Source organism: Rhinolophus sinicus, linkage group LG03 (genome assembly GCF_036562045.2).
Source record: "Rhinolophus sinicus isolate RSC01 linkage group LG03, ASM3656204v1, whole genome shotgun sequence".
Taxonomy (NCBI): Eukaryota; Metazoa; Chordata; class Mammalia; order Chiroptera; family Rhinolophidae; genus Rhinolophus; species Rhinolophus sinicus.
The window spans coordinates 61,394,304-61,412,064 of record NC_133753.1 but is presented as its reverse complement, the minus strand read 5'-3'; the positions used below and the strand labels follow the sequence as shown (position 1 = coordinate 61,412,064).

At 40.2% G+C, this 17,761-nt stretch overlaps 1 protein-coding gene and 1 long non-coding RNA gene across 4 annotated transcripts in view; one reads left to right on the top strand and one right to left on the bottom strand.

Moving 5' to 3' along the window:
• Nucleotides 1–4,205: 4,205 nt before the first annotated feature.
• Nucleotides 4,206–16,225, bottom strand: LOC109444147 (uncharacterized). Its single transcript, XR_002136796.2, has 2 exons — nucleotides 16,092–16,225; nucleotides 4,206–5,113 (listed from the first exon to the last, which is right to left on the bottom strand). It is a non-coding gene; the product is annotated as an uncharacterized LOC109444147 (long non-coding RNA).
• A 133-nt stretch (nucleotides 16,226–16,358) lies between these two features.
• SORD (sorbitol dehydrogenase) overlaps nucleotides 16,359–17,761 on the top strand; it is a 41,477-nt gene continuing 40,074 nt past the window's right edge. Inside the window, exon 1 of one of the 3 annotated variants that reach the window (XM_019725308.2) lies at nucleotides 16,359–16,582. In XM_019725308.2, coding sequence (XP_019580867.1) covers nucleotides 16,520–16,582 — 63 coding nt within the window. In that variant the 5' untranslated portion in view covers nucleotides 16,359–16,519. Of the gene's footprint in view, nucleotides 16,583–17,440; nucleotides 17,621–17,761 lie in introns of those variants that run through there. The other 2 variants (XM_019725309.2, XM_074327811.1) reach the window with 2 other exon arrangements.

Sequence of the window (17,761 nt, the reverse complement as noted above, 5' to 3'; positions counted from 1 at the left end):
TTTCTTCCTCAAAATGTGTCTTTAGGAACTTCAGAATCATTTTGGTACTGTGTTTTGACATTTGGGCTGGACTTTTTTCCCAGCTTGTAACATTTGTCCACAAATTCTGAGTGTACAGTTGTTATGGAGTAATTGTCATTGAAACATACTTCATAAGAAGTCTCAATCTCTCTTTCTCTCAGATGCTCTTTTGGCTTTAACATTCTATTATATATATATATACTTTTTAGGTTCAGTGATGTCAATGCAAAATTTATTCTGGTTATCTTATTTCGATTTAAAAAATATTAGAATGCTATAGTTAAATTCTGAATTACTGTTTCTGACTTGAAAAATATGGAGTAAAATATTTTAATAATTCAGGCTTCGTGTGTGGGCAGTTTCTGATAATATATCAGAAGTGATTTAATATAAACAAGTGCTATGTCATCTGAAATGAACCCTCAAGGCGTCTTAGAATCACAGTGCTGAAAAGGACCTGAAGAACAGAGATCCAACCCATTTATTGTTCTTAATGAGGAAATAAGGGCCTTGAAAGGGTGTCTTCCCCAGGGTGACTCATTGGGGGCTAAACCAAGACTGGAACACAACCTCTTGATTTTCCAGGCCAGTGCTTCCCTATTCTCCCACAAGGTAACATGCTGTAGCCTGTGCCAGATATAATAGACAGCAGATCTGCAAAGGAGACCCAGAAACAAGCAAAAATGCTTAGCTTGTCTTTGAAATAGGCTGAAGTAATATTGACATGTAGTGATTTCAAGAAGGCAACTTCTTTATTCATATGGTCATGCTATGTATAATCTGGGGGGTTTATTACATTTTGGAGATTTATAAATGACATTATTCATGAAGCTATCGTCTTATTAAAACTGCACTCTCTCCTTTGAAGTGCATACCAGCTGTAGAATTAGCTAATGAAAATGCACTTTTTTTTAGCATTTGGATCATTTGAGTGTATGTGGGCCCTGGCCTTTCTCCCATGACTCAAATTTCATGATTCAAAATTTTAACAGTAATCTCAGCATCGCATTTGAGAGTTCTGTTTTTCGATAGTAACATTTCCTTATTTATACTCATATTTTTGGTTAAACTCTTCTAAACTTGTAAACTTAAAAAAAGAACAACCCTAAATGTGAATTACCTTTTCCTAACATATTGAATATTATCTTTCCTGAACACTTTATCTTAGTCACATTCAGTGATTATGTTTCTTGTATAGAAATCAAGCCTGTCTATGGAACTTAAGTTAATTATTAAAAGGATTAAATAAATTTACAGCAAGCGGTGTACATTGGGATTTTGTACATTGAGAGTGTTCAAGTATTTTTCTGACGTATGTAGTATGCATGTGTTAACATAGTAAATAAAAAACCACCACAAAACAAAAATGATTCCCAAACATTGAAGTTATATAGGCAACTTTAGTGACATCACATGTCTATTAGATTTATAGCAGCTTTAGTAAAAAATAGATCTTTCAAATGGTGTGTTTGGTTATACTACTACTTAGCAGTATGAAAACCTGAAAGTAACCTCAATGTTTAATAATAACAAATGACACCTTAAATTATATTGCATCAATTTAATGAAATAGCCATTTTTTTTCCTTTTAACAGCTTTATTAACTGCTTTGCTGTGACGTTCAGATAAATCTGAATGAATATTTACATCCGCTAACTGTGGCATTTGAGTTTACCCCATGAGCTAATAAAAAACTTCCCTCTCCTGCGGAGTTCAAGTATATGTGCATAAAATAGTCAAAATATCAACTTTTTATTTTTGTGGATTTTTAACACATTTCGAAAAAAAACTTGAAATCAATGCAGTGAAAGGGTTAAGATATAATCACATACCATACAATTCACCCATTTCATGGGTACAATTTAGTGGTTTTTTAGTATAATGACAGTGTTGTGTAATGTCACCACAATCTGATTTAGAACATTTTCATCACCCCCTCCAAACACCCCTTGCTCATTAGCAGTCACTGCCCGTGCCCCTCCCCTACACCCCCATTCCCAGTCCTAGGCAACCACTAATCTACTTTCTGTCTCTATAGATTTGCCCATTCTGGATATTTTACATGAATGGAATCATATAACATGGTTTTTTGTGACAGGCTTCTTTCACTTAGTATAATGTATTGAGTTCAGCCATGTTTTAGCATGTATCAAAACTTCATTGCTTTTTATTGCCAAATAATATTCCATTGTACAGATATACCACATTTTATTTATCCAACAATTGATGGACACTTGGGTTTTTTCCACTTTTGGGCTATTATGAATAATGCTGCTGTGAACATTATATGTACGAATTTTGTGTGGATGTATGTTTTCATTTGTATTGGATATATATCTAAGAGCGAAATTGCTGGAGCACATGGTAACTATGTTTAATATTTTGAGGAACTGCTAAACCATTTTCCAAAGTAGCTGCATCATTCTACATATCAACCAGCAATCTATGAGGGTTCCAATTTCTCCTCATCCTCGTCAACGTGTTATTTTTTGTCATTTAGAATGTAGCCTTCCTAGTGGGTGTGAAGCGGTATCTCATTGTGATTTTGATTTGCATTTCCTATATGGATAATGATGTTGAACATTTTTGTACATGCTTATTGGCCAGTTTTTTATATCTTCTTTGGAGGAATGTCTATTGTTGGAACTGGTCATGGAGAGGACATGACCGCTGATTGAGTCATGAGCTGGACTCAGGGAGCTGGAGGATCCTCACCCCCTCACATCCTTGGAATGTACATTCTGTCCATTGTTCCTACAGTAAGAGCCATTTTCAAGGACGCAGTCTTGAGAGCAATGTGTTGTTGAGACCATCTGGACAGTATATGTGACTGAACCTAGTTAAGGCCTCTATATAAACTTTTAAGATTCTGGCAGGTGATTGTGGCGATCTACTTGTTTTGTGGCTACACAAGACAAACCTCATATGTAAGTTCCCTTGCTTATTAAGCCTTCCACCTACCAAGCTGGAAGGGTCTCCCTCTTTTTTTAGTCTCTCCTTGCCCTCTGTTTACAGGGGCCACTTATGGGTTTCTCCCTGGAAGTTTCCAAGTTTGCAAACCAACACCTATTCAAGTCCTTTGCCTATTTTCAATTTGGGTTGTCATTTTATTATTGAGTTGTAAGAGTTTTTTATGTATTCTGGATACAAGTCCTTTATTATATATTTGGTTTTGTATCTAAGAAGTCTTTGCCTAAACCAACCAAGATCATGAAGATTTAGTGCTAGTTTCAATTCTTGTGTTTAGGTCTGTGATTCATTTTGAGTTAATTTTTATAGATAGTGTGATGTAGAGTACAAATTCATTTTTTTTTGCATGTGTATCCAATCCAGTTGTCCTAGCACCATTTGTTGAAAAGACTATTCTTTCCTCCACTGAATTGTCTTAGCTGGAGTAACCACTTTATTTTTCTGATTATGTAAATGCCTACGTTAAGAAAAAAGAAAGATCTCAAATAAACAAACTAACTCAATACCTCATGGAACTAAAAAAGAACAAACTAAGCCCAAAGTTAGAAGAAGGAAAGAGATAACAAAGATCAGAGCAGACATAAATGAAATAGAAAACAGAAAAACAACAGAAAAGATGGGCAAAACTAAGAGTTGGCTTTTTAAAAAGATAAAATTGACAAACCTTTAGCTAGATTTACTAAGAAAGGAAAAGAGAAGGCTCAAAAAAAATTATAAATGAAAAAGAAGACATTAGAACTGACACCACAGAAACACAAAGGATCATAAGAAATTTCTATGAACAATTATACACCAACAAATTGGGTAACCTAGAAGAAATGAATAAATTCCTAGAAACACACAACCTACCAACTATGAATCATGAAGTAAAAAATCTGAATAGGCCAATAACAAGTAAGGAGGTTGAATCTGTAATCAAAACCTCCCAACAAAGACAAGCCCAGGACAATATGGTTTCACTGGTGAATTCTATTATACCAAACATTTAAAGGAGAGTTAATTCCAATTCTTCTCAAACTTTCAAAAATTCAAATAAGAGGGAAAACTCCCAAACTGATTCTACAAGGCTTGCATTACCCCAATACCAAAGCTAGATAAGGACACTGTAAGAAACAAAACCTACAGGCCAATATCCCTGATGAATATAGATGCACAAATTCCCAACAAAATGCTAGCAAACCGAATTCAACAGCACATTAAAATAATCATACACCATGATTTAATGGGATTTATTACTGGATGCAAGGATGATTCAACATATGCAAATCAATAAATGTGATATGCCAATTAATAGAATGAAAGACGATAGTTATATGATAATAAATAGGAAGGATACTCAGTAAATTGGGCATAGAAGACATGAATGTTATTCAGCTATGACAAAGAAGAAAACCCTTCCATTTGTGACAATATGGATCTTGAGGGCATTATGCTAAGTGAAATAAGTCAGACAGAGAAAGACAAATACTGTATAGTCTCACTTATATGTGAAATCCAAAAACATTGAACTCATGGAAACGAAGAGTAGAATGGTAGTAGCCAGGGGCTGAGGGGTGGGAGAAATGGGGAGATGGTGGTCAAAGTGTACTAACTTTCAGTTATAAAATGAATAAGTTCCAAGGATCTAATATACAGCATGGTGACTGTAGTTAATTCTGTATTGTATACTTGAAAGTTAAGAGTACAGCTTTACTGTTCTCCTCATAACAACAACAAAATGGTAATTATGTGATCTGAAGGATGTGTTAACTAAACTTATTGTGGTAAACATCTCACAATATACATGAGTACGTGTACCAAATCATCACATTGTACACCTTAAACATACACAATGTTCTATGTCAATGATTTCTCAATAAAGCTGGAAACAACAATAATACACATTTATTCTCTTATAGTTCTAGAGGTCAGAAATGTGAAATACACTTCAGTGGGCCAAAATTAAGGTGTCTGCAAGGCCAAGCTTCCTCCCGAGGCTCTAAGAAGGAATACGTTTCCTTGTGTTTTCCAGCATCTAGGGCTGCATTCTTTGATGGCTAGCATCTTTCTTCATCTTGAAAGCCAGCAGTACAGCATCTTGCTTCAGTCATCACATTGCCTTCTTCTATAGTGAAATATCCCTCTGCCAGACAGAAATGGAATAAACAATTTCCAAATCACTAGAGGGAATAGGAAAGGAAATACAGAAAATCCAACAAAAGGTTGAAGAGAATGTAAAAATGAAGCAATGGGAAAAAATCACGTTAAACAGAAAACACAATAAAAGAAGGTGATAGAAATCTACCCAAATATGTCTGTAAATGCAATACATATAAATGGATTAAACTCACCACTTGAAAGACACAGAAGCACAGATTGGATGCATAGTAACAATAACCAGCAAACAAAAAATTTCCCTCTGCCTCCCTCTTATAAGAATACTTGTGATTACATTTAGGATCCACTAAGTTAATTCAGGATAATCTCCTGGTCTCAATAGCCTTAATTTAATTACATCTGCAAAGTCCCTTTTGCCATATAAGGTAACATTCATAGGTTCCAGCAATTAGCACCTATGTATCTTTGGGGCCATTATTCAGCCTGCCAAAGCCAAGTTGGCTAAAGTAAATGCTTAAGAAACATGCACTATTATTATTAATGTGCAAAGCACTCCATTATATTATCTAATTTAATCCTCACTACAAGCCTATGAGGTAGAAACTATATTTATCCCTATCTTACAGAGAAGAGGTTTAAGAGCTTAAGTAGTTGTGTAAAATCAGATGGTAAATGGAATTCCAACCGGAGACTAAGTCCAGAGCCCATGCTCTTTGCCTCTATCACCGGCTGGCTTTAGGGAGCACACCTATCACTCCCCTTGCAGTAATAGTGAAGCCATCCAATTTTTCTATTTGACTCATTTGAGTTAGTGTATGTTTTCTGGGAGAGGGGAGGTCCTTCCCCATAGACTGTTGTCTCTTTCAGGACTGGGAATATGTCATGCACTTTCCCTTGTGGGTTGGTGCTCTGTACATACTGAAAATGAATCAATGTTGTTGATTTAACTGTCAAAGCTAGAGACCATAAAGATAATTAAGTGCAAACAACATTGATCAAACAGAATAGACTCTGCATTCTTTTTTGCCAACCCTTAGAAACTGACATAGTGGGAGGGGTGAGTTGAGATGGAGAAGTTTAATTTCACCTTCTAAAGTTCAGTTGGTCTATTGATCTGGGACATGTGGAGATTACAACTACTCTTCAGGAAAACATCTTATTTTGTTCCATGAAAAATAAATAGTATTTTGTTAATGCAACATGTTCTAGTCTTTCTGGCATGAGAGGACTGTGGTTAAACTCAGCACGTCATGTGGATGGGTAGGAGATGGACATCATTCAACCAGAGAAAGTCAAACCAGGAAATCAACTACGAAGAGAGGTATCCAAAATGTCAAAGTGATGAGCATTCTGGATGATGGTGGGGAAAGGCACAGTAAAGGAAAATAAAGGTGATGGAAATATTTTTATCTGATGCTGGTACTGCCTTCCTGGGAAATAATGAAACATGGTAAAAGAGAAGAAAAGACAGGCTTAGAACTAGGCAACAAAATGAAGGCGCTTTGTTAATATAAGATTTTCTCTAAAACATGAGAGAAAGAACTAGAAGTGGGCATATAAAAATTAAACTATCTTATAATGAGTCTGCTTTTCTTCAAAATGGATAAGTACTTGTACTTGGTAAGTTTGAGAACTCACCATCAGAGCCTTATCTTTGATGAATCATGTAGCAGCCGCTTCAGAAACCTGAATCATCAAAGCCTCATTTTCCCTCCTTATTGCCACATAACTTAACTAGATCGGGGTGGGAGGAAAAGATGGACACTACAGTAAGTAATCTAGTATCCTCACTAGCATCTCCAAGGCACTAGGGGAAGTGAAATGGCCAAGGTCCTGGGCTGAGGGCTTTTAGATTTCCACCCACACATCACTAAAGAAATTGAATGGATGCCCTGGTTCATCAGTATGCCAGTATGCCACCCCCCGCACCCTTCTTGTGAGCAAATACGTGTGGAAGCTAAAGGTTGCCCAGTGAGCATGAAACCAGAGCATGGGGTGTGTGTGTGTGTGGGGGGGTGTACTGGATGGTTCCAGCACAGGCAGATGACACCCTGCTTTGGTGGCCTGATGCCTCCATGTCTGTTATCGGGATGTCCTCATTGTTGGGACTAGCTCTTCATGTTCTTAGGTCAGGAAAATGTCTTTCCAGGATGATTTTGGGGGCCAAGTGTCCCTTCTGCTAGCACATATTTCCTTCCCCCATTATTATGCAATTGACTAAATTTAAACCTAACATAATCTAGTCCCATCCAGTCCATATTTTCCTGAGATCACAACATACCCATGCCACTTTAATTTGATCTGGATATTCCTGAGACTCATCTATTACACATTCATAAATAATCCCTTTGGCTGTGTCATTTCTACTAATGTCTGATCTCATCCCTTTTATTTGGGTTTTACTGATTTTATTCTAAGTATGAGGATACTTTGGGTTGTCAGCACAACATATTGCCCATATAAACATTTTCCCATTAAGTCCACAAATGAGCATTATGGGGTAGCTAGTGTTCTTCTCATTTTAAAGCAGAAAAATTGACACTAAGCCTTGTCTGAACTTGTCCAAAATTACATAGCTGGTAAATTATGGAATTGTGATTCCATCCTAGATCAGTCTGATTTCAAAGTTCAGCCTCTTCTTACATAATACTGAAGTGACTATGAAAAATCAAGCTTCCAGACTGATACTTCAATTGGAATTCATAATTATGTTTCCTGGTGATGACAGCTTGCACCATGCACAATAGGGGTTCATACTTGACTGCCTATCAAGTCACGCTGTTGAGCTTTGAAAAACCACATAAGCTTTTAATGTATTATTGCAATTAGATTTGCTAATATTTTGTTTAGGATTTTTGCACCTATGTTGATGAGAGAGATTGGCTTGTAATTTTCCTTTTTTGTAATTTCCTTGTGTGGTTTGGGTATCAGGGTTATGCTGATCTCATAAAACAAGTTAGAAAGTGTTCCCCCCCCCTTTATTTTTATTGCTTGTGCTTAGAGGGTGTTATCTGTACTATTTGTACCATTTGTACGTCACAGAGATTTTGTTTTTGGCCTAATATAAGGTCAAGTTTTGTGAATTATTCATGGATACTTAAAAGAAAGCATAGTCTCATATTAGAATGCCAAGTTTTATCTATGCTATTAATTATGCAATTTAGACCTTCTATGTCTTTAAGGCTCCTACTTCAGTAATCTTCCCTTATCCACATTTTCACTTTCTGTAGTTTCAGTTACCTGAGCTCAAACATGTTCCAAAAATATTCAGTGCAAAATTCTAGCAATAAATAATTCATAAGTTTTACATTTCTTGGCATTCTAAGTAGCATGATAAACTCTCACCCTGTCCCACCTCGGACATCGTCCTTTTGTTCAGCATATCCTTCCCATTCGACAGGTATAGTCTCAGTTATCACATCGACTGTCCGGGTATCGCAGCATTTGAGTTCACATAACCTTTACAATAGCCTAATGCTATGTCACTATGCCTACATCATTCATCTCACTTATCTCATCACACAGGCATTGTATTATCTCACTTCATCTCAAGAAGAAAGATGAGCAGAGCCCAAGATATTTTGAGAGAGAGAGATCACATTCACATAATTTTTATTACAGCACATTGTTATAATTGTGCTATTTTATTATTAGTTATTGTTGTTTATCTCTTACTGTGCCTAATTTATAAATTAAACTATCGTAGGTATGTATATATAGGGAAAAACAGTATTGTTACCAATTCCAGGTTCGCGTGCCCACGCATCAATGTCCAATATTCAAAATGTCAGTTTGGAATAAGGAGAGGTTTACTGATCGAGAAGGAACTAGCTCAAGAAGATGGGGGACTTTAATGCTTCCACACATCCATCTTAAAAGTGCTCCAAATTCAAGCATCCTTTCTGTCAAGGGAAGGGAGGGGAAAGAGGTGGGTGAGAACTATAGATAGCTAGGTATGGACAGGGATCCAAGGAAGAGAGAAAAATCTCTAAATATCTTTGTTCCACATCAGTCCATTGACCCCCACTGATCTGAGCCCCATCTGAGGCTTCTGTAAATCTTTGATAAACAGTCATTGTTTTGTACACATTTTCCCACTTTTTCAAGAGAGGCGCCTTCTGGCAACGGGCTGTTTTCCCAAAGTGCTCAAGCCTCAACAGAATTCCTCTAGTTATTTAGCATATTTATAGCAAGGCCATGGGAGAAAGGCAGGCTAGAATTTATGATAGAATCAGAGAGAGAATGAGAGAGAGAGAGAGAGAGAGAGAAGAGAGCATTTTACTCTGTTACAGTATATACAGGGTTCAATACTATCCATAGTTTAAGGCATCCACTGGGGATCTTGGATTGTGTCCCCCATGCATAAGGGGGGACTACTATTGTACTGTATTTCTATTTTTCCTTGTATATCCTGTGGTTTTATGTTTTAATATTCCTGCCGATGCTATGTTGTTTGGTACAGAGAGATTCATAACTTTGTATATTCATTGTAAATTACATTCCTTATCATTATAAATGACTATTCTTTGTCACCTTTAATACTTGTTTGTCCTAGAGTTAACCTTGCCTCATATTAAAATTACCACCCCTGATTTCTTCTTGTTGACAATTGTGGAGATTTCTGAATAATTAGGTTGGTGCAAAAGTAATTGCAGTTTAAAAGTTTAAAAATAATTGCAAAAACCGCAATTTTGCACCAACCTAATATTTTGTTTTGAGTTCCTTGTCGGATGCAGTTGGAGTTTCTGCTCTATGATTCAATCTGGATTCCTTTCAATAAATTACTTTTGTCCGTTTGAAACAGGTCCTGGTTGGGACCCCACGAAAAGGCCTCACCTCTCCCTGCCCTAGAACTTAACAATTGATCAACCCTCTCTCTGTGTCTGAGCTTAGGATGTCCCCTGTCTCAGTTCTCTGCTTTAGATAATTACCCTGAAACTTATGCTTGCTTGCTAGTCACAATGCCCCCCGTGCTTGCCTATTACAATCTTTATGGACTAGCATTCGTTCCAGGTTACTGTCATTACTGCTTCTGGGTTGGTGACCACTTTAGAGAGCCACATTGCCAGAGGGAAGGCTCCATGCAGACCCCTGGAACCATTACGTAGCCTCTGGAGGAATGCCCAGATTTTCCCTTAGACACCCCAGCCTGTCTGAGAATGGTAAGGTAGGTTTTGGAGGTGTTAACCCGCTGCCTTCTCAGACCACTGGTTTTCTGATAATAAACACTTATTCTACGACCCAACTCCTGTGTCGGGCGCAGGCAGCACGACCCCCGGACTCGTTTGGCCTCTGGTTTCACCTTTATATTTATCAAATTGACGTATATTTAATCTTAATTTTCTCATATTATTTTATATAATGCTACAATATTGTGATTTATAAGAAATATATATTTGGTCATTCAGATGACCAAAATATATTTGCCATATATATTTGGTTTTTGTCCACAAAACCATTGGAATATTGTGTTGAGAGTGAAAAAGATGTCTTTTGTTATGTTAATTAGGTGACTTTTAGAAAGTATCTAAGGATAAGGGCTGGTTACCAGGAGAATTAATCACGAGTAGAAGGTTGGAATTTTCAGTCCCACTCCCTTACCCCTGACCTCTGGGGAGGGGAGAACAACTGGAGGTTGAAGAAATTACCAATAGCCAATGATTTAATCAATCATAATTACGAGGTCAGACAATTAAGCTCATGAACTCATCCTAGAAAAAGTGTTACTTACCTCATTGCTGAATATCACTATGGTCACCTTAGAAGTACTCCCCTTGGGAAGCTATGCACTGATGCCAGCGCCTTGTCCACCCTTCAAAGCTGTTTTAGAACTCTTTTTCTGGAATGGCCATCAGAGCTGTCATCGTATTACCCTTGATGTTCTGAATGTCATCAAAGTGTCTTCCTTTCAGTATTTCCTTTACCTTTGGGTAAAGAAGTCATTGGGAGCCAGATCATGTGAGTAGGGAGGGTGTTCCAATACAGTTATTTGTTTCCTGGCTAAAAACTCCCTCACAGACAGTGTCGTGTGACTGGTACATTGTCGTAATGCAACAGCCATGAATTGTTGGCGAAAAGTTCAGGTCATCTAACTTTTTCACTCAGCCTTTTCAGCACTTCCAAATAGTAAACTTGGTTAACTGTTTGTCCAGTTGGTACAAATTCATAATGAACAATCTTTCTGATATCAAAAAAGGTTAGCAACATCGTTGCAACAAGTTAAAAGGACAGGGCTTGGAGAGCTTCCTGATTGGTGGACACGTAGAGATACTGGGAGAGTGGCATGCCTTGAGAGGACATGGAAGTTCCGCACCACTTACCACATTCCTTTGATGTGTCCCATCATTCTTGGAATACTTCCTTACTTTCTAGTACAGTAAGATTTACCAGGTTCATCTTGTACTTTATCTGTCCCAGCCCTAGATTAAGTCATTTCTTCAAGGAGCTCCAGTTCTTTTTAATGGAGAATAGGATTTAGAAACCAAGATTTGCTTGCTAGATAAGCTCTTTGTTATCAGGTATCATTGTTCCCAAGCACTTTCAGTAGACAGAGCTATGCAGTGTATGTGAGCACAGATATTTATAACTATATTTATTTCTATGTCTGTTTCTCTATATTGAAAACCATGAGTTTACACTGATCTCTTCAATTTTATGCAACACCACACAGGCTTCATTCTGTTTTTCTTTTTCCATATTTGTACCTCCCTTTTCCGACAGTGAGAAATCTTGCTCCCATCATCCTTGATATATTTACTTAACCAATCTCCCATCTCTGTGGCTGCCTCCTCATCTGTCCCCAGCCTACCCAGGTTCCTACACCGCACACTGGCCCTTCCCCGTGGTTATCCCTGCATCGTATTCCGTCTCCCTCTCCTTTCATTGTGCTGTGTTCCCCCCATATGGACTCCTGCCTAGCCTTCTAGGCCTTTGACACCCTACCACTGCCCTGTAACGATGCCCTTCTCATCCCATTTAGGCTACCTCACCTGTGTCCCCCCCCCACGCCCACACTGACCCCCTCTTTCCCTCAATGTGGAGTGCCTCCATATTGCATGCCTTCTCTCTTTGCCATATGGCAAAGAGTTCGATCACAAGTTTCACTTGCTTCTCAGCAGTATTTTTCTGGTGAATATTCTTTGTCTGCATTTCTTTTCCTCTTCTTTTTTTTTCCTATATCATATTTGTACAGTTCCTATTGTGGCCCTTTATTGATAACTAATTTCTGAATGAGGTGAATTATTCCTGGACCAGCTATTTGCAGGCATGACATGAAGGAAAGAGGACAAATCTGAGTTCTAGACTAACAGGAATTTCCCCTATAATCCATGTTATCTATAAGAACTCTTTCAGCTCTCACTTCTCCCAGCCACAAAGATAGGCAGCTGTCACGCTGTTCATGACATAACCTACCTGCTCCTCTCCATTGCCTCCTGCAAGTAAGTTTCATCAACACGATTTCTTTTTCAAACCTATCTTCTCTGAGTCTCAGAACCAAACCAGTCTGGGAACTTCTACCACCATGTTATGTTCCCGGTTCTTGCTGCAAAAATGGACATTGCAACTCAGAGAGGACTTCTCACCTTGAAGTAATGTTATTTTCCAGCATTTTCCTTAAGATCTTCAGCCACGAGCATTCTGACTACATTTCTTCTTGCACTCCTACATTTCAAAAAATGTGAAACGCTAGAAGACCTATGTATACCCAAAGAGTTCCTTTGTTTATTGTTGCCCCGCCACACTGCTGACTTTTACTAAGTCTCCTCCCTTTCTAGGACTCCACGTGTGTGGTTTCTTCAGCCTGGAACACACGTACTCTCTTTCCCTTGCCTCACTGCTGTGACCACCCAAAACTTTCAAGTACAGCTTATATGTCACTTCCTTGGGGTAACTTTCCCTCGCTTTTACTGGGCAGGGTTCTCCTGTTACACAAGTTCATGGTAGCCTTACCTTTTTCTTCAGAGCCCTTAACGTAATTATGGTTGAGTCATTATTTTTCTGATTATCTATTTAATGGCTTCCCCTCCCTGGAGTGGAGGTTATGTCTATTTTTTCCATTGTATCCCCAACACCTTGTACCTGGCATGTCATACTTATTATGTATTTGCTGAATGAATGGATCAATGATCCCAACCCAATATGTCACCTTCTCATACCTTCAAACCAAAACTCTTTTCCATCATCACCAATGACCTCCTTGTTGCTAAATCCACTAGACACTTTTTGGTTTCCATCAGTATTCAATAGTTGGCTGTTTCCTTCTTAAAACACTGCCTATTCTTATTATTCCTTTGCTTATTTTCAGCATCCCTTGCTGGTCCCTCTTCTTTTTCCTGGTCCTTTAATGTTGGATGCTCAGAGCTTAGACATGAGCTGTCTCTTTTTTTTTATTCTACACACTCTCCCTAACGCATCTCATTCTCTCTTATTGCTTTAAATACAGTCTACATACCAGTGATCTCCAAATTTAGCCTAGACTTTTCAAGCCTAGACTTTGCCAGGCCCTTATATCGAACATGACCTTATATCACTTGGTCACTTCACAGGCATCTCAAACTTAGCATATCCAAAATTACCTGCCTAATCTTCCCCCCAAATCTACTCCTCCTCCTTTAATGTTCCCTATATCAGATAATGACATCTCATCCATCCAGTTAATCATGTCAGAAATCTGGGAGTCAACATTTCCACTATCTTCTCAACTCGGAAGAGCCAATCTCTTACCAAGTCCCTTGAAACTTACCTATAAAATAAATCTTGGATCTATCTACTTCACTGCATCTCCACTTCCATCACTTATCCACATGCAAGTGGATAAATCCACATCATCTTCAGCTGGCACGTAGCACTAACCTTTAACTGCTCCCATTGCTTCCATGCTTCTGACCAGCAATACTGCTACTACTACGACTACAACCAAGCACCTCTCTCACCTCTGGATAGTTCTAGACTAAAATTCCTGCTCTTTGAGTCCCTTTTCCTAACCCTTCTTATTCCTTTCAAGCCTGTCAAAGATTTGTTAATAGCAGATATGTTACTAGTGCCTTCCAGAAATCCATTAATCTCATCCATTGCATATGGATTTTAATACTTTAACTCTCATTGGTAACCTTATTTCCAAGGTTCTGAAAGAAATTTCATGGTTGTTCTTTTTTCATTTGTTTGTTTTTGTTTCTTTTTTTGTTGTAAATAATTAGGTTTGGGTAATTGAATAGTTAATGACCAAATACAGAAATCTGGAAATCAAGATTTCACAACTGTTCTAACTTTTGGAACACTGATTTTTCTTGGTAGTAAACTGTATAATCCAGACCTGAAGTAACCCAGTATCTGTGATAAGATGTTTCCTAAGTTAAAGTCTCCCTTCTTCTAGATATGTGACCCCCACAGGATATGCATCCTGTGAATTCATTTCTAAATTCCAAATAAGCAGAAATGTATTGACAATTTGTTGAAGTTGTATTTAGTTAAGAGAGTGCCTCAAAGTGCTGTGCTGTTTGGGGAAATCAGGCAGGGGTCCAGCGAAGCTGTGCCAAGCAGACTAGCAGCAAAGGCAAAGCCAGTATTTTATCCCTTAGTCAGTAAAATGCCTGGGAAAGTCTTTTCCTCACCATTGTGAATGCTGGGCTCTGTTAGGAAATTATGTAGAAATGCCACAATAAGTTGTTTAAATACTATAACAACTTACTTTATTTAAAAAAAAATGTCAGTTTCTTAAGAATCCTATCAACTTGCCCTTTTAGCTTTTTTATAAAGGGCCCTAGTCACAGAATATATTTCTAAATTTGTCTCCTGCCTTTCTCTTTGCCCCTAGCCAACAACCTTCAAGACAGTTTTAAAGTATTATTATTGTTCAGGAGAAAACAAATACCACTCCAAGTGTGCCTGTTGTGTCATTATTTTAGTGACGTTTGCTTTGTTTCTGGTACTCTGTTTTCTTAATTTAAAAGTCAAAAAATATCTACTTAAAGTGGACCTCTGAAGCCATACCTGGGACTTTCTGCATCTTCAGCTTCACCCACTAGAAAGATGTACTTGGGAGACTGTGTGGAAACCCCACAAGGCAAGGAGAGGGAAGCTGAGTTTTAAATTCAGGTACATGAATGAAGGCAGGCAACCCCCAGAAGCTGAGTGCAGGAACTGCTGGAGGAATCAGCCAAGTACAGACAAGTCTTGTGGGAGGTGTCTCAAAGCATAGAACGTGATGAACTCTGAAAGTCCCCTGCAAAAATCCATCCCATTGCTTTATCACACCTTAGAACACCCCCCCCCCACCCTCCACCACTTCCCTTTTTGTTGTTATTGAGGTTCTAGAGCTTGATCCACATTCATCATCAAATATTTTCTTGAGCTTCCTACACTGTACCGAACAGTTTATCAGGTTCTGTTTCAGCAATGACGCCTTGCCTGATTCAGTGGGCTTCCAGTGCATTTGGGGAAGGAATTATTACCGGTGAAAGTACAGGCTGTGTCCCATACGTGAAGCACGCAGTAACTTCCACGTGGAGTCATCTCCAAGGGCTGTGAGCAAGTCTGCTGGAGGAGGTAAAAGGATTCCGCAGTGTGTGTGTGTGTGGGGGGGTGATAGGGAATGAAATCCCAGAGCACTGTCCTCAAAGGAGGGAGGGGCCGTTGTGGACTTAGACCTGTCCAGAGGGCAGCTCTCTCCCCTTAGAGTAAAACTTCACTGTTTCTGAGGGGAGAGAGGCTTGCAGAAAGAATTTAGGCAGAAATCCTGCTTCTATCATAAGAAGCAGAGCCAGTTAAAAGAAAGGGGTTCACAAATTCCATTTCACAGCTTCTTTACACTAATGTACCATTGCACTCATTCACTCCTACTTGTGCCAGGCAGTGTGCTGGATGCTGGGGATATGGGGCCAACATGGATGCTGCATCAGCGTAGTGCCTGTGCCTTACAGTGTAGACCGCGGTCCACCTGCAGCCTCAGCATTCCCAATGCTAACAATACAGACCCTCAGGCCTCTCCTCAGACCTACACTTACCCTATCAGAGTCTCAGTGCTGGCCCTGAGAGTTTGCCCCACATTGCACATCCCCATTCTTCTGCAGCTAAAGTTTGAGAACACTGTTCTGGTGGCTGTTGCCTCTGCAAGCTGCTTTCAAGGCAGCAATGTTTGAATGTCAGGCGGACAGAAACAGAGTGGGGCAGCCGGGGGCGGCGGTCGGGCTTCGCCAATCCCAGCGGCCTCACCTGCCCCTCGGGCTCTCGCACGGGTGTGAGCAGGGCAGACCCGCCCCGCCACGCTAGCACCGCCCCGCTGTCAGGGACGAGAAAGCCCCGCCCCCGGGCGCCTGCGGCCGATAGCCCAAGCCCTGCCTCCCCCTTTTTACCCCAGACCCTCCGCAGGGAAGCCGCCAGAATCACCACGCGGCCTGCAGCCTGCAGCTTTGACCCGGGAGGCACGCGCGACATGGCGGCGACCAAGCCCGAGAACCTCTCTCTAGTGGTACACGGACCCAGGGACCTGCGCCTGGTAAAACGGGAAGGGAAGTGGGTTGCCTAGCCTGCCCCTGCCCCACCGGCCGCGGCGCCAGGTCGCCAATGCCCGCCCTGCCCCGGCCCTGCATCTCGCGGGTCCTGGCGGCTGAGATCCCAGCGGGTTACCATGTTGGGGGGAGGGCAGCGGTTGGCGGTTGGCGATTGGCGATTGGCGGTTGTCCGTCGTCCATTGGTGCGAAGGTACTGAGAACTGGGTTCTTGTCGCGTGCTTCCCGGCACCTAGCCAAAGGCTAGCACGTGGCTGGAGCCCAGGAAGCTTGCGAAATGATTGAAGCCTTCTCCCTCCTTTGCTAGCCAGATTCGTATTCTAGCCTCTGTCATTGTGCTTTCCAGAAGAGATACCAGGGAGGCTGATTTAGGACATGATCAGAACTTCTCTGGGCAGACAGTGCAGGGCAGAAAGGGGAGCCAGAGGGACATTTTAAAACTGTAGAACTCGTATTTAATCTCTCTTGCTTGGGGCTGATAAAACCTCCTTTGCAGGATTATGATAATGAGGGCACCCAGCACTTAATAGGTACTCAGAAAGGGCTGGCTCCTTCCTCCTTTCCTTCCCGCACAGGCCTCCATCACCAGGACTGCTGGTGTTCCCTGTGCATATGCAGACTACTGGACCCTGAGATATGCCAGACTTCTGGATCTTGAGAGTCTCCACGTCTATACAGCTCCTTCCCTCCTGACCTCCCTTAGTCCACATCTGGTTCACTCTCCAGCCTTTTTCCTTTTCTGATCCTGCTCCTCTGTCCCTTTAAGAGCATGTATATGTCTCCTTTGCCCAGACCCTGCCTCTGCCCGCTGGCTCATAAGGCCGAAGTTTAGAGAGCTGCAGAGCCAGCCCTTTGGTTGTGCCAGTGCTCCCTTGACAAAGTCCATCTAAGATAGGACTGGCATGGCAGTGGCTATGTGGGACAGGTGCCAACCATCTCTGCTGCTTCCTGGCACCCTTTCTTCCCCCTCAAAGAGAACATGCATCACGTGGATCTAGATTGGAGAGACTCAGGAGATTATCCAGGTTAGCAGTTCTTTTTTTTTTTTTTTACTTTTTTTTTTTTTTAAATTGGGGTGACAATTTTTAGTAAAATTACAAGCAGTTCATGACTTTTGGAGAATCTGTGGTCCCTCTCCCCAAAGAATACAACAATTTCGAAGAGTT